The 27,150-nt window shown below is 47.7% G+C and overlaps 2 protein-coding genes across 2 annotated transcripts in view; one reads left to right on the forward strand and one right to left on the reverse strand.

Moving 5' to 3' along the window:
• LOC133344260 (potassium voltage-gated channel subfamily KQT member 5-like) overlaps window positions 1–27,150 on the forward strand; it is a 479,339-nt gene that overhangs the window by 108,555 nt on the left and 343,634 nt on the right. The gene's annotated exons all lie outside the window — the stretch shown is intronic.
• LOC133344257 (MFS-type transporter SLC18B1-like) lies at window positions 568–26,991 on the reverse strand. The gene is made up of 16 exons (XM_061554333.1): window positions 26,851–26,991; window positions 19,452–19,606; window positions 16,668–16,742; window positions 13,676–13,983; window positions 13,379–13,474; window positions 12,039–12,112; window positions 11,645–11,792; window positions 10,368–10,524; window positions 9,499–9,635; window positions 9,199–9,300; window positions 8,586–8,677; window positions 7,380–7,475; window positions 6,842–6,916; window positions 5,246–5,339; window positions 2,988–3,037; window positions 568–1,810 (listed from the first exon to the last, which is right to left on the reverse strand). Exons 4-16 carry the CDS (start codon window positions 13,973–13,975, stop codon window positions 1,735–1,737), a joined length of 1,497 nt encoding a protein of 498 aa, XP_061410317.1. The 5' UTR covers window positions 13,976–13,983; window positions 16,668–16,742; window positions 19,452–19,606; window positions 26,851–26,991; the 3' UTR covers window positions 568–1,734.

A 27,150-nucleotide genomic window follows, 5' to 3' on the forward strand; every position in this document is an offset into this window, starting at 1 on the left:
CCGCATTGACATATTACACTTCACGTTAGCAAGGAGGACGACAGCCATACGGGATCTTGCTCATGCCACAGCTGGCCTCAAGGGGCCTCAAAAATCGAGGGATGCTCAAGTGGGTGTCTTGGCCAGACGTCTTTGAAGACGTGGCAGTACCCACACTTTACCCCACCACACGTGACCTGCCGACTAGTGCATCCATTAATACCGCTGGGTGGACAGAGGCGGGGTTAATAAAGTTGTCTCATCGTTTGAACCGCCGTGCCGGGAGATTGAACCGGCAACGTCGAGGTTGACAAGCCCAGTTGCACTACCCACTGAACTACGGCAGCATCCACGATTCATCGTAGTGCACGTAGTGATTCAACAGTGACATCTCACCGGTGCTGTCATGAGCTGCGTGACAAGCACTATAAAGTCTGTGTTTTCTCAGAAACAAAGATTCAAGCTCGTGTTGGATAGCCCACGACACAACCTGGATTGCTTAAGTACGGGAAAGCCGATTAACTTCTGACAATTTCTCTAAACGTAACGGCAATGGAGCCCATAGCGATCGAACGTGAACGGGAGGAAGAAAAAAATGAACGTTTTATTTTACTGGGAAAGGCCCACTGAATCGACCTGGCCACAAATGATAGCTCGGCAAAGTGGCTTATCACTTAAACGCATGTTTTTAAATGTGGAGGGAAAAACCGGAGGACCCGGAGAAAAATACACACGGTCACGGGGAGAACACGCACACTCCAAATATACAGGCGTTAGGGTCAGGATCGAACCGATGACCTGTATACCAGGCGAAGTAGTTAACATCTCACCACCCTAGCACCTCAAGTGCACAGCAAAACGGGCGTATGCTAAAGACGGCTGGACGTGCACACACCCATTCCAAACACCAAAGACACAACACACCCACGCACCACCTTCTTGGCCACACTCGTGATAAACCACGACTATAATTATTCCTCTGTTACAAAACTACAACATCTCTGATACGGCATGATTGAGCGATAAAAGTGCTGTAAAAATCAGAAGACACAAGCGCTTGTTTTTTCTCGAGTCTTCCTGGGCCTTCGATGGTGAAGTGGCCACCGTGAAAAATAGAGTGGAGCATTAGGTAAAAACAAAAAACCCCATTAAACTCGCCGAGAATGAACATGCAACTGAACTGTTAAGGAGGCAGGGAAAGTAGGACAGTAACAAGTTCTGCGCATATTTTCGCGAAATGGGGCATTTAACGATATCTCAATTAATAAATAAAATACTCTCACGTTCACATCATATGTTACTAATAGCATTCCACGTTTACTATTAATACAAACGATATGTAATTGATACGTTAATTAACCGTTTAGGCAAACTGAGTAAACGCAATTCAGCAAACTGCAGAAAAAATTACGAGAAGCAATACAAGTGACGGTGCAACAATAACTCTATTTCATCAAATCGCTTTGGAGGGATGAGCAAACGCTTCACCACGACCGTATTTCCCTTAAGTCTCACTTGTACAGAAAACGGACTTGAGATTGACTGAAGCTAGTGGAGGTATGCGCAGAGTAAAACAAAATTCCATGGCTCCACTCTTTTTCACGACTGCATTTCATACAAATTTCGTAAAGGCCCGACTCTCCCACATTCGTGTTTCCTGCTCGTCCCAGCGTTCTGCCCGCAGTGGAAGCGTTTCCCCGTTGCCCGCCTCCACACGCGTCCACTCCCTCCCTCTCTCTGCCCATCCGTCGTGGCTCAGCGTGGAGTCTCGGAGAGCAGGGGCCTGGTCTCATCGGCCGAAGGCTCGTTCCGCTCCTGAGCCTCACGGTGTCTGGGGACGGGTGGGGGGGCAGTCAGAGGGCAGGTAGCATTCAACAAGGTAGTTAGCACTTTCCCATTCAGATTAGGTGAGTGTACGTACGTGTACGTCATCGGAGCGGAATCGGAAGAAAAACTAAAATATTCTGGCTAATCACCGGATGAAGGTTGTTGAAATCATACTCTTTGGTTTCTTCGGTAAAGTCACGTAGGTTAAAAAAAGAAAACAAATAAATAAAATCACGACGTTTCGGAGGCAACACAAGCTTCCGTCTTCAGGTGGAACCGTCGTTGTTGTAACCACCAGCAAAACATCATACTCGAATTGTAAATGTTGTGGGTTTACTCTCCAACATGCCGGTGTGCTGAACTCGTATCGAATTGGCACGTTTTGTTTACGTGACAAACACTAATTGGCTGTGTCGGGTGGTGGCGGGTTTAACGACACATTTATATTTAGGCACACTAACCCAAAAAAACAACAACTTTAATTTGGATAAAATAACTTTATCGGTACGTATTCAGGTCATTTTCAGGTTGGAAGATGCACCGATGCTCCCAGAAGGCCAGGCTGGAGGGCATGTGGCACAGTTTGGCACCAGCTATCATAGAGTTGTGGTTGTGTCGCTGCAGTTCTCAGCGGTGAGTACAATGTCTTTAAACACAACGGCGCTATGCAACTCTCAAAGTAAAATGAACGCTAACCACTTGCGCGTTCTGAGATGCGGCGGTGAACGGGACACCCACTCTGCAACTTGCAGATATCTCGGAAGGGGAAAGAGTGAATTATCACGTCACTTGCGATGGCATCCCACATATATTGTCACCCATTTACATATCAGTACAATGGTGCCCTTTTATCTGTTTAATGCTTCTGTTAAGTGTAGCTGTATGATGATCGATCAGTCTAAAGATATTCTGCCCAGCCGACTTATGCTACAGGGAAATTATTATTTGATGGTGATTAAAGTTTGTGCATTATCATCTGTTTCTTGTGTGATTATAGTGTTTGCCTTCATGTAAACGTTTTTCATTGCTTTACTATATTTTTACTATATTTTATTGTTAGGTATTCATGTTTGTGAGGTATTCAATAGAGATTACACAAATGTCTGAAGACTCATTGAGGCTTTCGTGGGCAAACAAACGTGATTCATAGTAATAATATCAATAAAAACAATAACACGTACCTTTTCTTGCATCTGGCCACACAGATGTAATACGTGGACATAATGCAAGCCTGGAACAAACACACAAAACGGGTCAACAGTGTTAGCATTCCACTCAATTCACTCCGAGTGTCTGGTAACACGACTGGACATCTATGCAAAAGAGCTTCACGGCTCATCGGATTCCTCCAGGATAAAGACACATTCTGGTTCTGAACACGGCAAGGCTGTGCTCGCTCCACTGACAGCAGTACAGCAAAAGTGGCACCGTTGAGACACCTGGACAGACATCAACAGTAATCATGGCTCATACCCGCGGCTCTTGTTATCCGCAATAACAAAAACGCACATGGCACTGGTCATATTGCCCGTCAATAATCGTGGATTTGGGCAGGATGCATCTCAAGGGATGTTGTTTGAGCCAATGGACAAAGAAGATGTATTCTTAACAATGTATCGAAATTTCGATTTAAAGCTTTCGTGACTGCAGGGATTTATATTCTTGGCTCTTTCGGTAAAGTCACGTAGAAGGGAAATGAAAAAAAATAAAACAATAAAATTCTCACGACGTTTCGATTGCAACACAAGCAATCATCAGGTGTGAAAACCACAGCAAGAAAATTTGCTGTGGGTTTATTATTCGTGGGAATGTAATAGTTTTATTTTTATTATTTTATTATTTCCCTTCCACGTGACTTTTCCTTTAGAACCAAGAATAATTTATTGAAAGTTCCATTTTAATGTTCAATTTTATTGAGGGACTGTGTGTTGTCTTGGTGTGGTCTGGGACTGTTTTTGTTGTTGTTGTTTTGCTGCCTTTTTCCAAGCTCAGGAATTGATGACACAATTTGAACTTACATGATTTATTTAAGGGGCGCCACGGTGGTGTAATTTCATCTCCCTCGCCTGGTATACAAGAGGTCGGGGGTTCGATCCCGACCCTTATGCCTGTATATTTGCAGTTTGCGTGTTCTCCCCGTGGTCGTGTAGATTTTTTTCATGTCCTTAGATTTCACCCTCCACATTTACAAACATGCATTTAGTGTATTTGGCTGCTATACATTTACCTATAAGCCACTTCGTTGAGGTCGCTTCTGAAAAATAAGTTAATACATCAGTGGACTTTACCTCGTAAGATAAAACATTATTTAGTTTTATATTTGTAAGTGATTTGTTTACCGTTCCTATACTTTGCACTCTGATCGTGCTTTTTAATTGTTTGTTGTTGTAATGTTCTGACCCACTCCTACAGGTAGGAACAACAGCTTCCACACTGCCCACCAGGGATTATTTGTCTGTCTGTCTGTCATGCATAGCCACGCCCTCGATTTGTATTTCACAGAGCGCTTCGGGCGGGCTCAGCACCACGTGACGCGCCGCCCCACGCAGCTTGCGCCGCGTGACACGGATCGCACGAATGCGCTGTCCAACCAAGTCCCTACCTGCCCACTCCGAAGGAACGTGTTCGTTCATTGGATGGATTCCTTCAGTATAAATAAATATTCTGATTCTGAAGACTGTTGATGAAAGGGCAGCCAAAGGAGGGAGGGGGCATGTGCTCACATTTGGCCGCCATTTCTAAACGTATACCAACTGGTCCAGGAGCTTTCCCCTTTATGCTCAAAGCACACACATGAGGAGCTTATTCTTACTATTTTTCATTAATATTTTTTATTTCAACAGGTGAGGTCCTTTTCAGAAGTGACCTGGCTATCACAAATGATAGCTCAACAAAGTAGCATATCACGCGGGAATTTATAGCAGCCAAATACTCAAAACGCATGTTGATTCTAAATGTGGAGGGAAAAACCAGAGGACCTGGATTAAAATCCACGCGACCACGGAGAGAGAGAACACACAAACTCCAGGCGTCAGGGGGTTGGAATCAAACCCACGACCTCCTTATATGCCAGGTTTTAACCCATGCAGTGACCCTCTTTGGCTAGTCATCGAACAAAGACGGTCCACTGCATCGCACGCTTTCAGATGCGCTTCTGCAGCCGTCTAGAACACTCTTCCTTCTGATATTAGGAAGCTACTGGAGCTACGCACGTTTACATCTACATTGGAAGCTCATTTCTTTAGAACCGCTTTTTGTGTTTAGTTTATTGTCCTTGTCCCGTACCTCCAATTAGCACGGATGGCTACGTACGGTGCGGAAGAAGTTCCACATACGTTCATAACGTTCCGCGGCAAAGCGTAACGAGTTGGGGTTAAACCGCGTTGCCCACGGCCGGGCGTGCCGTCTCTGGGGTGGAGCGATGCACGTCCCCACTCACCGCCACGAGCAGGAAGAGTCCCTGCACGGCGGCCGCCCACTTGAACTTGATTCGCTCGTTGAGGAATCCGCCCAGCGTGGGGCCCACGAAGCTCCTGGGGTGCACGGAAAGGGGGCGGCCGTCACTGCGCTGTTTCCACAAAAGTTGAACTGTGCGTGTGTGTGTACGTATGTTGAACTTCTATCGCGCTGTACGTAGCCAACCGTGCTAATCGGAGGTGCGGGGGGAAGGACAACAAACTAAACACAAAACACAGTTAAGTTTTATGTCCTTCCCCTGCACCTTCAATTTCGCAGCCGGGCTGAACGTGTAGTTTTGGGGAACTCTTAGTTGAGTTCCCCCAAAGCTACACGTTCACCCGGCTGCCAGAGGGTGTTTCAACCGTTATCGCGCAACTGAAAATCGATGTCGCTATTCCCTACCGGTCAACCCCTTGTCAGTGCCTACCTTATTACAGACCAATTCAGACCTTATTGGTCTACCCCGTGCCCTCAAAGATCTCAACGTTCATCCGACAAAGTCCCATCACAAGGCAGAAACACAAAAAAAGAAAAATAAATTTCTATATAAGAATACGGGTAAACCGTATGGGTTGATAGCAATGGTATTCAAAATAATATCGTGTGCTGCCTTTGTGGAACGTGGGTAATGCATCAACAGTATTGGTATTTTCCACATCAATTAGGTTACGAGCCGATTGGGCGTCGACTTACTTTTTTCTGCGGGGTTGGCAGATCATTTTTAAGACATGGGACATAAATGCTAACGTTTAACGTACACAAATGCTGCAGTGGTGGATTGTGGGTATTAAATTACGAGTGTCATACATGCCACAGTCTTCTGAAGCAATGTATTGTTGCAGCTTCATTTCTTTAAGGCAACACCTTGAAAGAGTTTGATTTCACTCGGCCTTATTCAGGCAGCATCTTGCCGGAGCCGCGGATGTTGAAACTCGTCTAGGGCTCGTCTCATTGAATCAGCTGCTAATGAGAAGCAACTATTCATAAAACACGCAGGTTAATGCTAATATGAAGATGATGGCGACGGGACGGGGGATGAATGTTTGACATCTGTCAGTGTACAGGCCAATCCTTTGTGTCTGCGGCTCATGGCCTCGTGGCTCACAGCGAGGCGATTATATCCCAACCACTGCCGCCGCTCGGCTCGTAACTTACTCGCTGGTGCCAGTCAGCCCGGGGGACAGGGACCAGCAGTGTCTTACTTCTCCACTGAATTTCAGCTACTCTCGTGCGTAGGCCCCAGCTAGCCAAATTGCCTTGAGTCGGACGAAACAGACCGGCGCGTGGCCAAGGTCGATCATAGGCCACACCGTTTCAGCACGTTTTTAGCACGCGTGCGCCACCCCTGCTGCATGCGAAGCTGCCCAACAAAACAACTATGCACAGTGTTGAGCGGTTGACCCGCACACGGCAGAGCCCCGAAGCTGGAACTGGAAGTCTGAGTGAACTAGATGAGGCAGCGATCGAGTGGTCGAGCGATCGGGACCCTCCTCGGCCGGTAACTACAAACGCGACAAGCGGTGGGGGGGTAAGGGCCGTGCAGATGAGCGTTTGTTAGCAGCGTCCGTCGGCTCACCCGAAGGACATGAGGCTTGAGAAGAGGCCAGAGACCAGGCCCAACGTACCCAGACCCTCTTCGAAGCCATTCTCACTGCGGGGCAGATACAGGTTCCATTACAGATGCCGGTCTCCCGGGACAGTCAGGTACTACACTCCTGCTTGGTGCTATAGCCACCGCGAAAAACCTTATGCAGTTAGAATGAATATAGCACACACCACATTCCTGACTGCCATAGAGCGATTCAATCTGTGCAACAAGACTTGACACAGGCAGTCTAGATGAAACACGCAAGTGTAGATGCAATACCAATCCAAGTGCACCCCCCTTTAAAGTATTTATGGCCACCTTTATGTATTTCATTTTGGAACCTTATCATATAAAGGTTTGTCTGTGGACTGAACAACGGTGTTAAACCGTAGACTTGCACAACAACCACACGAGCCCTTCTGGCTCCATCAACGGAGCCACATTCCATCCTCGTGCGACCACCCACCGGGCGCGCGATGGGTAGCGAAACCCGGCGAACGTACCCAGCCTGACCCTCCCGACTCACTAGGCCATGGAGAGAATTTCAGAGAAGGTGGGGACGATGGCCGTGCCGATGGAGACTCCAAGCACGAAGAGCACCACGACGAGCAGCCACAACTGCCTGCTCGCACCGGCCACAGGGAAGCAGCGGCACGCGCACACACGGCGCCCGCCAGCGGATATGAATGGCACGAGCAGAGAAGAAGAGGGTCCCCCGAAAGGTTCACAGTCTCCCGGGCCACCCTAAACTAAAACTGAACTGTGTTTTTACCAGGTAAGGCCCACTGAGCTATACAGCTCTTCTGTAATGACAGTAGAATCTACCTAAGGAGTGAGTGGACTAGTGGCCACGGGAGGTAATGACAGGGGAGTCAGCCTGCAGTGCGAATGGACTGGTGGCTACGGGAATGATCGAGAATAGGAGCATGGCCAGGTGACGGAAGAGGATGGTAAAGTCTGCTGGTAGAGCGAGCGGTCTAGAGCCAGCGAGAAGGTTCAGGAATGGGGGCGTGGCCTCGGACCGTACATAAGGGAGATGCGTGGGAAACTCGGGGCTGTTGCAGTGGAGGTCTCCGCCTGTCCTGAGCGTGAGCACGTGGCTCCTTAGTAAAGAAACCATCTCAACACAAGTGCGCAAAGTCGTCATTACAATATGACAAATGATAGCCTGGGTTTTAATCCAGGGTTCAACCACACACCCGCGATGAAACTGGGTAATCAAGCGTAGAGAGTTAATGGCCTGACAGGAACGACTGTACACAAAAAAACACCACCAAAATGGGGTTGGTTTTATTCAATTTAGATTAATTACAATGCAACGATTGGTGGCCAGCTGAGACCAAAACTCACTAAACTTGAGAACCTTGTTGAATCTAATGATTAATCTCATGATCAATGTTGTATGTATATATAGTGTTGTTACATGCGAATTGCATCTCACAATCGCTGAGAAACCACAGACCAAGCTCGAAGACTGCCAGGTGGCGAGCCAGCGCCAAAAACTGCTCTGCAGTTCTCTACATATGAAGAAGTTTTCAGCCAATTGATGTCCACAGACAATTGGTGAACGTTTATCCCAGCCAGGTCAAACTTGGATTTGAATGTAGGATCTCAGCAGTGCCGGCTCAGCGCTGTGACCCGATCCGCCTGGCCACTTAACTTGGGAGACAAAAATAAATTTCAAAACAACAAAGACGACGACGCTCTTCTGCAGGCACGCGACGGAACTCACGTGGGGATGTGCAGGAACGGCACAGGGCCCAGCATGCAGAAACAGATGCCAGACACGAAGGCCCCGATCGCCATGATGCGGCGCCTCAGATGCTGCAAACAAAATCAATGACACGGAGGAGACAGGGAGACACCTTCACAGGGGCAGGAGCAGCCGGAGACGAGGGGCGACCTGGAAGAACCTGGTAAGCCACAACATCTCAATGTCCACCAAGTCAGTTATTGTTGTTGTTGGGAATAGGAGGACTTAAGTGGGTGGAATCAGTTCATCGTGTGGCCATCTGTGGGGAGATGATACGATACATAGCAAAGTGTATTGTGACGGTTTATCTTTGAAGAATATATAATACGTGTTCGTTACCAAGTTTTTCAAGAACTCCTCTCAAACCAGACACCCCGACGTGGAGAAGCAGTTGCAACACGTTTATTAAATTAACACGCATGTGACCTAACAATCAGGGGAATCAAAATTATTATGCAAATCAATTTGGATTTTTTTTCATTAGCATTTCCGACCGGTATATTCAAATCGCATCTGTTAAAATGTGGAACCGCTGGTGGCTGGGCTCAGACGGTCAACTCGCCACACTCGTTGAGCCCGGTTGAACACTCACCGGTTTTTTGTCACTGATGTATCCAATGAAAGGGGAACTCAGCGCGTAGGTGATGCAGAGCCCCGCGAACACCAGGCCGATCTTCCCGGGCTTCAGGTCAAACTGCAAACATCCAAACGCGAGGCAAAAACCACGCGATACCAACACTGCCGCTACGCCCGGCGGCCACTCTGCCGATCGGTACGACAGAGTTCCACAAGACGCCGAACGGTGAGGGACTGTTAGTGCGCAAGAGGCGCCGGAGGAGGCGATGAGAGATCAGGAGGTCGACGGGAAATGTGACGTGGGACGCAAAGTCACCTGCTCGGAGAGGAAGAGGGAGAAGGTGGGGTCGAAGAATCCGAGCGAGCTGCCCAAGGAGCAGATGAGCAGCGAGACGACGACGATGGGCGGCAGCATCACGAGCCGCACAAACGAGCCATTGCTCGGCACCGAATCTGGGAGGAGGCGCCACAAATCGTTTTTTTGCAACGTCGTCCGTCGAGTTTGGCCAGGAGAGACCCGGTGGTTACAGAAAGGCTGTCCCGAAGCTCCTGTGGTTTTATACCGATTAAACATTTTTTCTGGCCTCATGCTCGGCTCATGATACGGGCAGAGGGTAGGGCTAGCTGAGTGGTGGGAGGAGCTGATGCAGGTGAGAAGCCGCCTTCTCTGCTTCGTGACAGAGTGGGCATGGTCTATGTCAAAATTTAACATAATTTGCATGAATTATAATAATGATTCTATTTGTCTTCGTGTGCCAGGTGCTACATATAATTTGTGCCCATTTCACAAAGATGACGCTGGATATCACTGCAGCATTTTTGACAATATACTTCACTTGTAGGTTTCCATGGCCAATACAAAGATCCATGTTTTGTTTTTGGTTCCCCCTCCACCACCCGACAAGATTGTCATGTTTACAAAGATATTAATTATATGTTGCCAGTGTAGCGGATCAAATTATGAGTGATGAAGCTGCTCACAAGTGGCTTAAGATTTCATGACCGAATTCAACATCAACATCCGACCGCTTCGTGTAAACTGCTTTGAGCTCAATCAGGCAATAAACTCGGATTTCAGAGTTCACTTCCTCATTGCATAAATCCAGCACGTGGCCTGCACGCACCGTTAGCGTTCTTGCTCACGCGCCCCTGGGGAGTCTATTATGCCGAGGGTCGAACACTGACCTTGCGGCGGCAGGATGGCGAGGTTGATGGGGATCATGAGCAGCACAAAGGTGCCGATGACGAGGAACGGCAACTTGAAGCCCCACAGCTCGTACAGGAAGCCGCCCACGGGGGGACCGAGAACCAGGCCCAGGCCCGTGAAGATCTCCAGGAAGCCCTGCCAGTCAGCCGCGCACCAAACAAAACTATGTTTTATTTCGCCAGGTAAGACCCACTAAGCTATGTAGCTCTTTATCGGAAGCAACCTGGCTGCAAATGATAGCTCAACGAAGTGGCTTATCACGTGGAAATGTATAGCATTCCAAAGACTCTGAACGCGTGATGCCGATTCTAAATGTTGAGGGAAAAAACCGGAGGACCCAGAAAAAAATATTTCCACACGGCCACAGGGGGAACATGCAAACTCCACATATAGAGGCGTCAGGGTCCTGATCGAACCCCCGGCCTCCTGTATACGAGGCGAGCTAGTTAACATCTCGCCGCACACCGGCGGCACCCTGAACCTGCGGGGAACTAGCAAACGGCAGGGCTGGGTGTACTGGGGTTCTGTCAGTCTAGCAGTGGAGGAACTACCGAGTAGCGGGGCTGGATGTACCGCCAGTCTTCCTTCAGTTGAGCTGCGTGCATAGACTGCGTGAAAAGCCAGCCAGTCGATTATCCGCGCAAAGTCAGCGCAGCGCCTTCGTGGTGCAGGTGACAACCGCTGGCTACTTGCCGTGCTGAGTCAGAACCAAACGGTGATACGCTGGACTCAAGACAACTGGCTCGGGGCCAAGCAGAGCCACGGGTAGGGTTACTGGGGCATCACCATGTCAAGTAACATCGGTAGGTTCACTGCGAGAACACAGCGTCACCGTGTCTGCTGTAAGTTTGTCGACTCGCTCACTGCGCGGGGATGTCATGTCGGCAGCATGGCTCAGCTTCTACGTGAGAAACCGGTGTAAGTCCATTGTCCAGAGACCCCATGAGAGACCAGGTAATTTGAGTATTAAACGAGACTTGGTCTCCACTACAGAAGACCTCACACTACTCACTCACCCAGACAGAGAATAGCCCAGCCTGTATAACACACACACAGGTGACGCTCACTCACAGGTGACACAAATTAAAAACTAACTTCCTTAAAACCGCTTTAAATATTTAGTTTGTTGTCCTTCCCCCGCACCTCCGATTAGCACGGTTGGCGACGTACGGTGCAAAAGAAGTTAAACATACATACATACAGGTGACGCGCACACTCACAGGTGATCCACACAGACACGCGCGCGCGCGATCACCATGACGGTGGCGATGTTGTTAGGGAAGGTGCCGGCCAGGATGGTGAAGGACGCTGTGGTGGAGGCGGCACAGCCCAGCGCGTCCATGCAGCGCACGACGAAGCACATGGCGATGTAGACACTCCCGCTGGGGCCTTCGTCCAGGAGTCTGCATTCACAACCGCCGGGGCACCCAGCATGAGTCTCCACAACAGAATTACTCAACCGCCGCTGGGGGAAAAGTTCTCGAGACTAACGGAGTCTTTCCTGCATAAAAAGGAGCCATCATTTTTGTCGTTGTTATATTACGGCCTCTCTTAGTTCCATGTACATCTATAATAATTGAGCAGTATGTAACGAATGATCTGTTGAGGGATGATGGGCTGAGCCAGCCTCGGGCGACGATCCGGCTCACCCAAACAGGATCGTGCAGGTCCCCGACACGAGCATCCCCGACAGAAACATGAACTTGGATCCGATGTGGACGATCTGTCCACAAGTGGAAAAAACATTCACCCTCCTCCTCCGCCTCCGCTGCCTACAACACATTCACCGTTCCTCCGCTTCCTTCATCTACAACAAATTCACCCTCCTCCTCCGTCAATAACAAATTCACCCTCCTCCTCCGTCAATAATACATTCACCCGTCAGCACAATTCCATCCCCCCCCACCCCCGTTTCTGCCTGCTCCTCAACAAAGACAATGTTCCGATTGACGAGACACCAACACCTCCATTCTACAAAGTCAAAACAGTCAAGGAGCCAAACTTAAATTTGGGGACCATAATGGAATATTTTTTATTGTTAATATTTTTATGCTTATTTACCCAGCAAAGCCTCACGGAGCCTAAAGGCTCTTTTTCAGGAGGGTCCTGCAAAGGTTTTGCAGGAAGGGACGGTGTTGCTAAGTGCAATCCCACAATTGAGTTATTTGTTTTCAGTCGAATTTTTTAATACTGGGACATTTGGTCGATACCAGTTACAGCGCACAACAAGCTAGACCCGTCAAACTTCTGCCCAGCGACAAACATACATCTAGTATAAAATATTAAATACAAATGTTGTCATTTTGAACCACAATTCATCACAGCTGTCACAAGAATCTTAAAAAATTAAAATTTTATTTATTTTGATTTAAAGCTTTCGTGACTGCAGGGATTCATATTCTTGATTCTTTCGGTAAAGTCACGTAGAAGAGAAATAATAAAATAAAAAAAATAAAACAATCAAATTCTCACGACGTTTCCATTGCAACACAAGCAATCATCATCATCAGGTGTGAAAACCACAGCAATAATTATTTTTTTTCAAATTTTCTTGCTGTGGTTTTCACACCTGATGATGATTGCTTGTGTTGCAATCGAAACGTCGTGAGAATGTTACTGTTTTATTTTTATTATTTTATTACTTCCCTTCTTCGTGACTTTACTGAAAGAACCAAGAATATTTGTTTCAAGTTTACAAGTTTTAGTAATCCAATGATGCGAAACTTGTCGAGCTTCTCTGTTGAATTCTACAATGTTCGTTGTTTCTAGCGCTTGAGACACGTGTGCCAAACATTATTTGTTTGTACGGGGTTTTCTCCAGCTTCTCCGGTTTCCTCGCACGTGACAATCACCGATGGATGGAGTCAGCCACCCACTCCCACAATTAGTCCCGAGACTCTGCGAGGCTTTCCTCGATTTAAAAATAAAATTATTACTCCCTACTCCAAACAAAACAAGGGACAGATGCGTTTTTTGCAAGGCAACGTACGTATTTGCCAAACAGTGGCGACGACAGGAGGTTCATGAGCGCGAACGAGCCGAATATGAGGCCCACGATCGAGTCGCTGGCTCCCTTCTTGGCGGCCTGCGGGAAAAGCGGGACAAGCACGAGGCGCCGGTAAATCCGCGAGAGCCGGAGTCAGACAACAACGCGCCAGCTCACTCACCGCACCGGTGACGTCGTGTTCTTGAACACCGTAGTCAGGTCAGCGATCACTTCCGTACGAAATAAAAAATTAACATTTCAACTATTTGTACAAACAGAGCAACTTGGACGGTTACGTGCCTCCTTGGGGAAGAACGGAGCCAGCACCGCGTAGCAGATCATGGAGCTAAAGTTGATGCTGGCCACGGACAACATCGTCAAGTACTCCTTCCTGGTGAAGCCGCTGCCCTGGCCATCGGGCTCCACACCGCCACTCGGCGAACCGACGACATCCAGGGGGTTCGACTCCTCCTCCTCCTCCTCCTCCAGCCGGGCTGGGTCGCGGGTGCCCGACGTCGCTCCTCGGTCCTCGCCGTTTGAGGCGAGGTCTCGCGAGGCGTTGGAGTCCGATTCCGGCTCGCCTCCGAGTCCCTCCTCCATCGGCCCTTCTGGAAAAAAAATAAAAACCACATGGAAGGAAAAACATCGTGCATGCGCTGGATATAAACCTGGAATGCTTTCCCAACACGCCGCTTGTCTTGAAGTCGCGAGACGGGATGACGTCACGGGGAGGCGCGGCGCGCGTGGCGTGTGCCATCACTGCCTTGGCCGAAGAGGCCTCTCCGTTTATGTACGAATGTATGTTGAAATTCTTTCACACCATACATAGCTAACCACGCTAATTGTAGGTACGGGGAAATGACAACAAACTAAACACAAAAAGCAGTTTTGAAGAAATGAGTTTTGAATGGAGATTTAGTTAGGTGTTTTTTTATCGTCAAGTCTTCAGCAACCCTTTGATAAATTTGGCTCAATTTCTATAGAGCAAGTCCCTAAATGCAACAAAACTTTGTTTTAAAATTCCACTTATATTACCGACCCCATATCAAAGACGGACAGAGCTAATGCATGAATGTTATTAATCTTAGTCGTAAAGTGTTAACGCCCATCCTGCATTGTCGGGCACTGCAGGCCGGCCACGAATGAACACAATTCGCAGAGTCTCTCTCTGCTCACACAAAACACACAAAACACAGGCATATACTCAACTCGACTGGTGGCTCTCAACTAATGGTGGGAATGCGACATTCTCATGAGAGGTGCCAGTCTCTCCACTGAGAAACTTTCAATTATACATCCCATCGGTCACCACGGCCTTCTGTGAGTGAGTTATTACATCAACGCACCTTAGGAGTGGACACCGAGGATTGAGATCTGTGACTTACAAACACTGAGTGTTTAAACCTTCAGAAACAACACAGATCGTAAGAGTCATTTACAGAGCCACAGCTCTGCCTTGGCAGTCACAGGCCATCAACTTCCACCTGGCCTTCCTCACAGCACTCTCTCAATCCTTCCTCCCCCACCTTTCCCCCTTCCCTCCCAAATGAAAATGCCTCCTCTAATTGCCCTGCTTCCTCTCCCCACAATGCAGCTCAGCGGTACTCGCTGAGCTGCGTTGGCTTCCGGTTACTGAACGAAAAGATTTCAAGGTCGTGCTCATACCACACAAAGTGCTTGCCACAAATGAACCACAATGCCTCACTGATCTGGTCAAGGAGCATAAACCATCACGCAAACTCCGGTCATCCTCACAGCAGCGGCTTATGGCTAACCATCGAACAAAGACGGTCACCGCATCGCACGCTTTCAGATGCGCTTCTGCGGTACGTCTGGAACGCTCTTCCTTACGATATTAGGAAGCCACTCGAGATTGAAAACTAATTTCTTTAGAACTGCTTTTTGTGTTTAGTTTGTTGTCCTTACACCCACACCTTCGATTAGCACGGTTGGCTACGTACGGTGCGAAAGAAGTTCACCATAAATACATGCAAGTCCTACAGAGCAAGGCTCTCCTGCATCCTCTGTGCAATGGTTCATGAGTGGTTTTTGGGCCTCACCAGCTGAAAAAAAAGTCTTGAGACTAAGAACGCTTTTACTGTAAAGCGTTATGGGAGCAGAAAATCGACTCGCCGGCCACGGGTCAACCTTTGCTCTGTGGAAGTTGCTCATTCCTATCTCTCCTGCGTAAGAGGCGTGTTGCCTCATAGGGTTTCCTCAGGAAAATAAAGGCAACTTGCACCATACCTTATCTCAAAACGTAATGCAGTAAAGCCTTGCCCTGCGCAACTGGCTTCCTGACAGCCGCCCATGCTGTCAACTCCATGCTCCAATTTCGCACCTCCGATAAGCACGGTTGGCTATACGTATGGTGCGAAAGAAGTTCGACATACATACATACAAGTCCATGTTCAAGATCTCCCTCGTTTCTACCAGCCCATAATTCACTCCACAAAATAAATATGAGCACCATTATAGATCAGCACCACTCCCAATGCTCATTTGAGAAGCGACACTTTGACTCCCCGAATGGCAGAATTGCATTCTCATTTGCCTGCTTCATGCATGGACAGTCGTCGTGATATCACCGTCAGGATTGCTCACGCTTGCTCATCTATGCAGCTGGGTTTCTGTACGCAGCTCTGCAACAGTCTACCCCACTCCAACAGTTCGATTCAACGACCCCACAAATTGGCATCAGGATGAAAATGTTGAAAACCGCCACCACATCTTGGACGGGTGGCAACACCTAGTGGGCCCATGAGCTACCAAATTGGAGCTTTGGTCGCTCATAGATGAGGCTTTGGGTAATCTTGGTAGCGAAAAGGGTATTTAATACAATTGGACGTTTTAAGCTGCAGGTTGTAAAATTAAGGCAGGATCCCGTAAAGTTTTCTACGTGTGTGCCATACAAATAAAAAATAATTAAGGTTGAGACAAATTCATCAGAGCCGAATGTAATCCCAATTTCAGCTGGGCTTCACATAACCAAATCGGACTGACTCCGAATCTTTACGGGCGACTGCATTTTACCGCCGTCACAGTTTGGAAGCAAACTGAACGCAGAAATTTGAAAGCTACAATTGCAGACTGCACTTTATGCACGCACGTTCGTGCGCTAGTCACGTAACTATATCCACACTTCCCTGTCTCTTGCCTAGCAGCACATTATATAACACATTGATGTAACCCAGGTCGCATTTACAAAACAGGCAATGCTGTTTCACGTGTCTCGTTGGGTATATTGCATCCTCAAGGTTAAGGATACAGCAGCGTCGCGTCAGATTCTCACCTTTAAAGAAAGCACCACCACCGCCACTGTTTCACGTACGATGTGACCTTTGGAGCACTGGATAAGGTTCAGCGTCTGATTACAAGAGAGGACAGCATGTGGAAGTTTTTACTGATAGCCCCGCCCACCCATGGGGTAAACGGTGGCATTTCACAATACGACCAACAAACATTAGAGGGGAGTAATAACAATGCATTAAATACGTTACTAAAATCATCCACAAATATGTAATCATTAAGCTCAAGATATCGCACCACGCATGAGAAACAATGTTTCGTGACTCGTACACTGCCAGTTGCTTGTAGTAGCTTCCCGTGACCCCCTGCGGCCACTAGAGGCCGTTGCGCTTCACAGAATGTCACAGAAAGAATCGATTCTTGAAGTGAATGGGAGACGAATCATTCGGGGGCAAGGCGAACGAACTGTTACACCTCTAATCGGTGTCCATCACGTGGCAACTTCCCAGCTCCCGACCGAGGCAAGCCACGTGCCGCATTGTGGAATGACTCAGGAGGGATTTCATGTGTCTCTGATGCGACCTGGCATCAGAGACGTAGGTCGCTTCGATAAAATAAATGAATACCTAAGTGGGATTTGCCTGGTAAGAGAAACAAATAATGTAGTTGTATTTCGATTTAAAGCTTTCGTGACAGCAGGGATTCATCTTCTTGGTTCTTTCGGTAAAGTCACGAAGAAGGGAAATAAAAAAAAACATAATAAAATACAATTCTCACGACGTTTCGGCAGCTGTCCTCAGGTGAAGAACAGGTCTGTCTTTCCGACAGACCTGTTCTTCACCTGAGGACGGCTGCTTGCGTTGTAGCTGAAACGTCGTGAGAATTGTATTTTATTATGTTTTATTTTTATTATTTTATTATTTCCCTTCTACGTAACTTTACCGAAATAACCAAGAAGAATGTAGTTGTATTTGTATATTTTTAAGTGATTCGTTTATACCTTTCCTATACTTTGCACTCCTATCGTGTTTTCGTATCGTCTGTTGCTGTAGCGTTGTGACCCGCTCCTACTGGACATTTGTGACAAAGAGCTTTATAGCTCATCGGATTCCTTCTGTAGTATAAATAAATATTCCAATTCTGATTATACAAACAATCGTGTGGCTAACTCTGCGTTCATCTCCGAGTAGCACGGTTGGCGACGTTCAGTGCGACAGACGTTCAACATACACACAAACATGTCCTTAAACGCACCGAGGACTGACAAAGGCCAATCGAACAACAAAACGAAACAGGACAGTGGTGCGTTAAGAGGCAGTGGATTGTCGCGCTCAGATGTCACAAATTAACAGTGCCAAGATACAAATGTCATGTTATAGTCAACCACGCCAATCAGCATTGTATTCAAAATTGACTTTAGCACTGTCAACAACACACCCAGAATTCACTTCTGTATAGGTGAGCGCATCGTGAGCACACAAACACTGTACTGTAGCATACGCATGTAGGCCCGACGGATTAGGCTTTGACACCGCCAGATTAACATACAAAAGGAATTTTAATGCTCGTGTGTTTCCACAGTGACCAGGTCTTCCAGTTGTACAGCTAAAAAAACTCATTGAAAATTCACACAGGACCTTAATGCCACCGTATAATTATCACGATTGACGAAGAGCTTGAACCAACAAGATAGTGAGCTTAATTCTAGATTTGAAGCTTTCGTGACTGCAAGGATTCATATTCTTAGATTTTGTTCGGTAAAGTCACGTAGGTAACACATTTAAAATTAATAAAAGTAAAATAAAATAAAAATCACGACGTTTCGGAGGCAACACAAGCTTCCGTCTTCAGGTGGAACCGTCACAGCCACGACAGCTGTATCAAGTAAATGAGAGATTGCAGGAGCTACCACTCCGTTATATAATGGTTGGAGAGGGGGGGGGGGGAGAAGGGCCAAGTACAGCACACTTTTTATTCATATGTATGTCATATGTAAGGTGAGGCTTAAGACTAAGATAGTGAGCACTTCTAAAAGCGCACATTTTCCTTCAGTCCCTTATCTCCTCTCTCGTGCGCCCGTGATGAATGTCGATATCGCCGTACGGATCCCCGAGGGAGTTGTCAGCACGGTACACTTGCCAATTAATCTCGAATCAAAGATCAAAAACACAGCACATTTGTCAATAACGCTGCCCTAAACGGGAAACAAATATAGGAATACTTTGATTTACGTCTCCCCCTTTTACGTAGTTTCGCAAATACTGTAGCCACTTGATTAATACAACTACCTAATTTATGTCGCCTCAACCCACACTACGTCGCTGACATCATCATCCATTCGTATCCGTTGCCTCGATAATAGTTTTACAAACTATAAAACAATTTTTTTTCACCAGCTAAGACACAATGAGCTATATTTTTCTTATTCAGAAACGACCAGGCCACAAATGATAGCTCAACGAAGTAGGTTACAAAGTGGAAATTGAAAGCAGCCAAAATCGTATGATTCTAAATGCGGAAGGAAAAACCGGAGGACCCGGAGAAAAATCCCCACGACCACGGGGATAACATGCAAATGCAAAATATACAGACGTGAGAGTCGGCATCGAACCCACGACCTCCGGTATAGCAGACGAGGTCGTTAACATCCTTCGCCTCTATCAACCCTGTACACCGCTGTGATTGACGTCGTTTCGATATTCGTCGTCACACCTTTCAGGAACGCACCCCCGGCGTAAACCAGGGCATTACTGTATACAACGGGCGACGTTTCGAGCAACGGCTCTTCTTCACAGCGGCAGGGAGGATCACGGATAGCGAGCTCTACCTCTCGTCGTGCGTGGCGCTGGCGTCGCTCCCTCCCGCGCGGTCCGCCGAGCCCACCGGCGGAGAGAACCTTCAAGTGGCACGGCCCTCAGACGAGGAGTGGAGTGGATAATCCCAGCTTGGGGTTGGCTACTTCCAAGGTGCAAAGTCACTGCCCTGACGACGACAACAACAACAACAACAAAACCCCCACAATTAGTAAATTAAAACAGGCAGAGACATTGTGAGCGAGTGGCAGGTCGGCACTGCAAACAAGCACTCGTGGGGTTAAAGCTGACCACGCTTGCAGCAAGCTAATCACTAAACACAATTGAAAAGCAGTCCTCCTACGACAGCAGCTTTCTTGCTGTCGTTGTCTCACCTGATGACGGTTGCTTGTGTTGCGATCGAAACGTCGTGGTCTTTCATTTTTATTAAATCCTTTATATTAAGTTCACTTGCTTGCGCGCTTACGACCGTGCAAATCTTTCGGTCGTTTTTTAACCCACTTCCCGTGATCAAATCGAGCTGACATTTTGCACACAGACTCGTTGTGCGTGACAATTTATTTTCGTGAAAAAAAATTCCATAACTTTACACTTTTTAAGAAAAAAATAATTATATTTAATTACCAATTGCTTAATGGTGGCAGGCAATCATCTGACCCATAGGTGGCAGCCATCTCAAGCCAGAGGACGAGAGGACTCTAGCCGCCACGCATATAAAGGATTTATAGTGAAAAACTTTGTTTTTACGGGTTAATTTTACCTACGTGACTTTACCGAAAGAACCAAAGAGTATGGATTCTTATTAGCTTGCTGCAACATTTTCTTAATAATATTTTCAGCCGATGCTGTTTTTATTAAATTGACTACAGAATGGAAACGTGTGCTGTCAGCCAAACATTCAGGAAACAACAGGGGAACAATTTCCCAAATATGGTAAAGCTACACGAACTACATCATTTCTTCTACGTGTTATTTTTTATTAGTAATCTTGATGCACGTAATGTAATTGTAAATAGTAATTTAAGAAATGCAAAATCATGCAAATAGCACCTCTAATGCGCACTGCCGTCACGTCACGCTGTGTTCATTAATTTTATTTTAAGGTCTCTCCGGAAGCGGTTGAACTCAGTGTTTTCGTTCTTGAGTTTGTCGGGGTCGAGAATTCCACGCGACAGGGGGCCCTGCCGCCTTCTGAAAAGCGTAGGCAGGGTTCCTATAACAACGATGAAATCCCCGCACCTCCGGTTAGCACTGTTGGCTAAGTACGGTGCGAAAGAAGTTCAATATGCAGTAGATACATCGACATCACAATGAGCAGCGGGTCTAAGGTGTTGTCGTTTCTGATCGTTGGCGACAGGCGTGCATAAATCCCGACAAATAACGGGGTGCCATACCTTATAAGGCACTTGTATACAGACAGTGCTTATACTTTACGCGCTGTGGAACCGAAAGCAAATGAAAGTCTTCAAAAGCATGGGCTTCTGTAGTCCATGATCGTATCTCGTCTTGTGCCAGCGAGTAATCTGGCTGCTGCATTCAAGGCACGCTGGAGCTGATTAATCACTTTCATTGTTGCGCCGGCCAGAAAACCATTGCATAAGTCAACTCGGGAAGTAATGAGAGTGTGCATGAGAGTTGCACAGCTGCCTTGGCATCCAGGGATTGACGGACACAATGCAGCTTACAGAGCTGGAAAAAGCAGCCCTTACAGATCATAGCAACGTGTTGTGCGGATTGAAGGTCAGGTGCCAGTAGAACTCCAAGACTACGGACATAGGCAGCTGATGGTATGGTAGTCGTACCCACATTGAGCGGATGGACCGTGGCTGATCAGCTTATCAAAGCTATAGGTCGTGCCGAACCAGATCACATCTGTTTTTTTATCTGTATTCAGCTTCAATCGATTGGATGCCATCCAGCATCTAACATAGAGAACACATTGTTCAAGAACAATGGCTGAGGCCGTTATGCGATCTGGCTCACAATGTACTTACAGCCAAAAGTGTCATCTGCAAATGTGCGAAGGTTAACCCAATGTTTGTCCACCAGTTTCGAGAACTCAGCGGCATAGACGATAAAAAGTACAGGACGTAACACTGAACAAGTGACACGAACAGTTGATAACAACCGGCCGTTGTGACACACTCTCTAAGTTCTGCCCGTTGAGTATGAATGAAACCAGAGTGGCAAAGCTCCACCAATCCAGAATCTTCGCTCAGGACCCTGCAGCATCACAACAGAGTCGACAGTTATCAAACGCCACAGCAAGATCGAGGAGACGCAACGCGGACAATTTGCCGTTGTCGGTAACCATCGGGAGGCCATTGGAGACATTCAGAAAGGCCGTCTCGGCGCTGCGGGCACTTCCGATAGGCCGACTTGAAAAGTCGGCATTGAATGTGTCATCAAAAAGTGCCTGCAGCTGCAATTGCAAATGTTTTGTCAAGCAGGTTATTTTTGGGTGAGATCGCGTAAATTTAAATGTGTAATTAAACCCGCCACCTCGTGGACACAGCCAATTATTAAGGTTTGTCACGTAAATAGAACATGCCAATTTACAACATTTACAATCTGAGTATGACATTTCGCCAGTAATTAGAATTAGCTGCAGCAGGCGACAGCCAGATTAATTGGCTGTGTAGGGTGGCGGGTTTAACGACATTTATATATTTACGTAATCTAACCCCAAAAAAACTCTATATTATGGCGACATATTGATCATGAAAGTCTACGTGGTTAAACTTTTTTAAGCAGATTTAAGATAGATGGCAAATGTGACACTGAACGGTGGTTCTTCAATTTGTCAGCATCAAAGATTGGTCTATTAAACTTTAAACCTCAACAATTTATTATGTTAACCAGGTCAGGCCCACTGAACTATTTAGCTGTTTTTTTTTTCAGAAGTGACCTGGCTATACCTACTATAATCACCCAGGAATCTCCTTAATGCCCGTGACGTCACTCCACATCGACCAGCATCCCATGAGCAGGTGACCAAATGGACATCCTCTCCCCCAATTCATAATAATTAGCGGCTGACGTCACTCCACATGGGGGGGCCGAGGCACCTCCTCCCCCCTCCTCATCGTCAACTTACAACCCTCACTACGAAAAAGGCAGAACCCTCACGTCACGCGGTCTCCGTAAGGCTTTTGAGACAGAACTAAGAGGACGTCATGATGAACAAGGGATTATAACCTTCAAATTAAATAGGTCTGTCTCACCGCGCCCTTACAGATTGCACACGAATTCATGCAATTAATACCACATCGCGGTCTGCTTTTCGCTTTGGCAAGTTTCATCTCGCCACCACGCGAGCCTGTCCAGTGCCTTGTGATCCAGTGGCACTGCGATGCCAGAAACATCCAAATTGTAAGAGTCACAAAACCCCACTCGTATTAGAGCATCAGACCATGAGGAAGCCCTCGTTGCTTTACCAGAAGCCACCTTTGGCCAAATCGCCCGAAACGAGTGGGCCCATCTCGCCAAATCTCGTAAATACAACCAGGGGTTGTGTGCGGAGAGCACATGCAACGGGCCACTGCCATGCACAACAGGTTGCTATGGGGTGCTGCGGGGCTACGTGGTCGGCAGCAGAGGGGAGTGCAGCAAAATGCGTTGTTGTACTGTACATCTGCGCTCCCAGCGTCCATGTCTACCCCCGCTGAGCTTTCATAAAATCGCCCCAAAAGGCTCCGCTTGGGGAGGCAGTCAACCAGCAGTGTATTCACAAGAGGGCTCTACACGTCAAGCAATGCTGGCAAGAGCCGGTCTCGAGGGAACCAACCCAGTGCTCGGCTTCCCATCAAGTGGGGCCGCCTCACCAATTCGTGTCAGCCGGGTGGCGGTGGCCGTGCACCGCCTCTCATCCAGGACCGTCGTGGTCGTTCCTGAATTCATGCCAATTGTCAAATGTTGTCGGTTTACTCTCCAACACAAACCGGCGTGCTGAAGTAGTGGCACGTTTGGTTTACGTGACAAACCCTACTGATTTGCTGTGTCGGGTGGTGGCGGGTTCACGACACATTTATATTGTACGCGATCTAACCCAAAAAAAACATCTTTATTACGAACCGTGGTAGCAATTATAATTTCAGCTTTCATATTTGCGTCATCCACGCTCATTGCATCTCACAACGCTGCACGATAATTATACGCAGAATCACACTCACGACTATGGGGCCGTCCATAAATGACGCCATGTCAAAATAAAACATGCTTCAAATCGCTTTAAACTATTGTCATTGTAGTGCGTATTTAATGTGGTGCTGCACTCTGATGTTGTAATATTGTCGGAGAAAACATTTATTAAAAAGTCTATTTCATTAAGGAGAACGTGTTGTCTATATTTATTTAAAGTTGCGCATTTTGATGTGACGTCACATTTCTCAACCCCCCCCCTCGTCACACATCGTCACAAATGTCTGAACCCCCCCCCCCCCCCTAGGTGCGTGACGTTATTTATGAACGGCCCCTATGCACGTGGCTGCCTGTAATCCAGCAGCGGCAGTAACGAGGGTTGATGGATCACTGCACAGATGTTGTTAAACTCCCTTCCCGTGCGCGTCCACCAGGTGGCTCTGCTCGAAAGCAGTCTTGCAGGGATGTGGAACTCTCCACCTCTTCCGTCTGTATGGCGCATGGGTGGAAAAAACCCGATTTTTCCAGCGGCAGGCATCAGGTTTTTTTCTTTAATACAATTAAACCCGATTTCGGGGAATTAAAACCTGGTGTAATGAATACGAAACTCTGATGCAAGGCTTAGGCTGCTTCCTCGTCGCTGATGCTATCGTACTCGGGGCCGTCGGGCACGGGGTAGTCGTAGAATGCGGCGGGCAGGTTGGTCGTGATGAACACGAGCTTCTCCTCCACAACCGTGGGCGCCAGTGAGTTCCTTAGCTTGGAATGGATGAAGCCCATCGTTGAGAAGTTGGCGAAGTGTGGTTCTGCAATTAGAACCAATTAAACCGGATTTCTCCAAATCTCAGATGATCGGGTTTAATATAAAAGACAATTAAACCCGATTGGCAAAAACCCGACTGTGCCACCCTTGGTATGGCGACATGCTTCAAATCGCTTTAAACTATTGTCATTGTAGTGCGTATTTAATGTGGTGCTGCACTCTGATGTTGTAATATTGTCGGAGAAAACATTTATTAAAAAGTCTATTTCATTAAGGAGAACGTGTTGTCTATATTTATTTAAAGTTGTGCATTTTGATGTGACGTCACATTTCTCAACCCCCCCCCTCGTCACACATCGTCACAAATGTCTGACCCCCCCCCCCCCCCTAGGTGCGTGACGTTATTTATGAACGGCCCCTATGCACGTGTGCTGCAGTAATCCAGCAGCGGCAGTAACGAGGGTTGATGGATCACTGCACAGATGTTGTTTAAACTCCCTTCCCGTGCGCGTCCACCAGGTGGTCTCTGCTCGAATAGTCGTCTTGCAGGGATGTGGAAACTCTCCACCTCTTCCGTCCTGTATGGCGCATGGGTGGAAAAAACCCGATTTTTCCAGCGGCAGGCATCAGGTTTTTTTCTTAATACAATTAACCCGATTTCGGGGAATTAACCCTGGTGTAATGAATACGAAACTCTGAGCAAGGCTTAGGCTGCTTCCTCGTCGCTGATGCTATCGTCCTCGGGGCCGTCGGGCACGGGGTAGTCGTAGAATGCGGCGGGCAGGTTGGTCGTGATGAACACGAGCTTCTCCTCCACAACCGTCGGGCGCCGTGAGTTCCTTAGCTTGGAATGGATGGAAGCCCATCGTTGAGAAGTTGGCGAGTGTTGGTTTGCAATTAGAACCATAACCGGATTTCTCCAAATCTCAGATGATCGGGTTTAATATAAAAAGACAATTAAACCCGATTGGCAAAAACCCGACTGTGCCACCCTTGGTATGGCGAAGTGTTTTCCCCATCGCTCGCACGCGTGGATTTCCTCCGGGTGCTCCGGATTTCCTCCCAGTGTAAACAACTCATCAAGTGACCGGATATCACGGCCATAGAGGACCGCAGAGCTCGGGCACCTGTAGGCGTGGCTGCCTTCACGCTTCTCTGCGATTCCTCGCGCACCTTGAGTCGTCTCTCTAACAAGAGTGAGCGGATACCACGATGGTATGATTATAAACTCGCCTTTTGCCCGTCCAAGGACGGGTGTATTGCAGTCAATCTGAAACGTGCAGGCGAAAATCAGATCGCGACGTGATATGTTCATTGCATGCATTCGTGCGCACTCTGTAAGGGCGCGGTGACACAGACCTATTTCATTTGAAGGTTATCATCCCTTGTTCATCATGACGTCCTTTTTACTTCTACGTCTCAACAGCGTTGTGGAGATCACGTGACGTGAGGGTTCTGCCCTTTGTAGTGAGGGTTGAGAGTTGACGCTGAGGAGGGGGGAGGAGGCGCCTCGGCCCCCCATGTGGAGTGACGTCACCTGCTAATTATTATTATGAATGGGGGGGAGGGTGTCCTTGTGGAGTGACGTCACCTGCTCATTATTGAGGGGGGCTGTTCAAAGGAGTGACGTCACCTCATGATTATTAGCGAGGGGGGAGGGAGCACTCTATATGAGTGACGTCACCCGCTCATGAATATTAATGAGGGGGGCTGGTCGCCGTGGAGTGACGTCACGAGCGTTGTGATTACAGTCGGTATACTGGAGGAGGAATCCGATGAGCTATAAAGTATTTTCACAGATGTCCAGTCGGGGTGGGTCAGAACGTTACAACAAAAACACGACACAGATTGCAAAGCATAGAAAAGGTAAACAAATCACTTCCAAAAAACATAAATAAAACAAAACTTAAACAAAAATCTTACGAGGTAAAGTCCACTGAGCTATTAGGGGCCGTCCATAAATGACGTCACGCGATTTTTGACCCCCCCCCTCGTCACACGGCGTCACAAAAAGTCAGACCCCCCCTCAATTATTACGTCACAAAGCTCTGCCCCCCCCCCCCCAAAATAAAACACGCTTCAAATCGTTTTAAACTATTGTCATTGTAGTGCGTATTTAATGTGGCGCTGCATTCTGATGTTGTAGGAGAAAACATTTATTAAAAAGTCTATTAGATTAAGTAGAACGTGTTGTCTATATTTAAAGTAGCGCATTTTGATGTGACGTCACATTTCTCACACCCCCCCCATCGTCACAAATGTCTGACCCCCCCCCCTAGGTGCGTGACGTCATTTATGGACGGCCCCAAAGTCCACTGAGCTATTATTTTTTTTAGAAACGACCTATCCATCACAAATGATATCTCAACGCAACGGCTTCATCTGCGTATCACGTGCACCATTATACACGCGGCCAAGTAATCAAAACGCGCCTCCATTCTAACGTGGGAATACAAACCGCGGAGTGACCCGCAGAAGAAACAAACCCAAAATAATCGCACGCCACCCACCTCGCACTCGGAGTCCCACCACACGTTGACGCCGTGGCGCGGGTGGCCTAGGCGCGGGTCTCTGGAGTAAAGAAGGGGGCAGAGGCGGGTCGGTTCACCGGCGCATCGGAGGCTCACCCCGCGGTTACCACTCCACGTGCTGTTCCAGCCGCTTGACAGCGGAAGTGGAGCGCACGTGGGAGGGGGCGGGGCGAGCGGAGGGAGCCGCCGGCCAATCTGAGCGCGCGACAGCCAAAACAATTCCGAGCGCGCTTAGGTCACGTGGGCTAGCAGCTGTTTTGAAACGCGGGGAAGTTCGAA

This window comes from Lethenteron reissneri, chromosome 19, assembly GCF_015708825.2.
Source record: "Lethenteron reissneri isolate LAM-NWPU_2019-01 chromosome 19, ASM1570882v1, whole genome shotgun sequence".
Lineage (NCBI taxonomy): Eukaryota > Metazoa > Chordata > Hyperoartia > Petromyzontiformes > Petromyzontidae > Lethenteron > Lethenteron reissneri.

What these genes read in the sequence shown, in the direction of transcription:
- LOC133344257 (XM_061554333.1), bottom strand. Translation starts at nt 13,975, where the DNA reads ATGGAGGAGGGACTCGGAGGCGAGCCGGAATCGGACTCCAACGCCTCG. An exon ending in ACAACATCGCCACCGTCATG is followed by an intron (nt 10,525 to 11,644) that starts GTGATCGCGCGC and finishes GCTGACTGGCAG; the next exon opens with GGCTTCCTGGAGATCTTCAC. An exon ending in TCAAGCCTCATGTCCTTCGG is followed by an intron (nt 5,340 to 6,841) that starts GTGAGCCGACGG and finishes CGTGCACCCCAG; the next exon opens with GAGCTTCGTGGGCCCCACGC.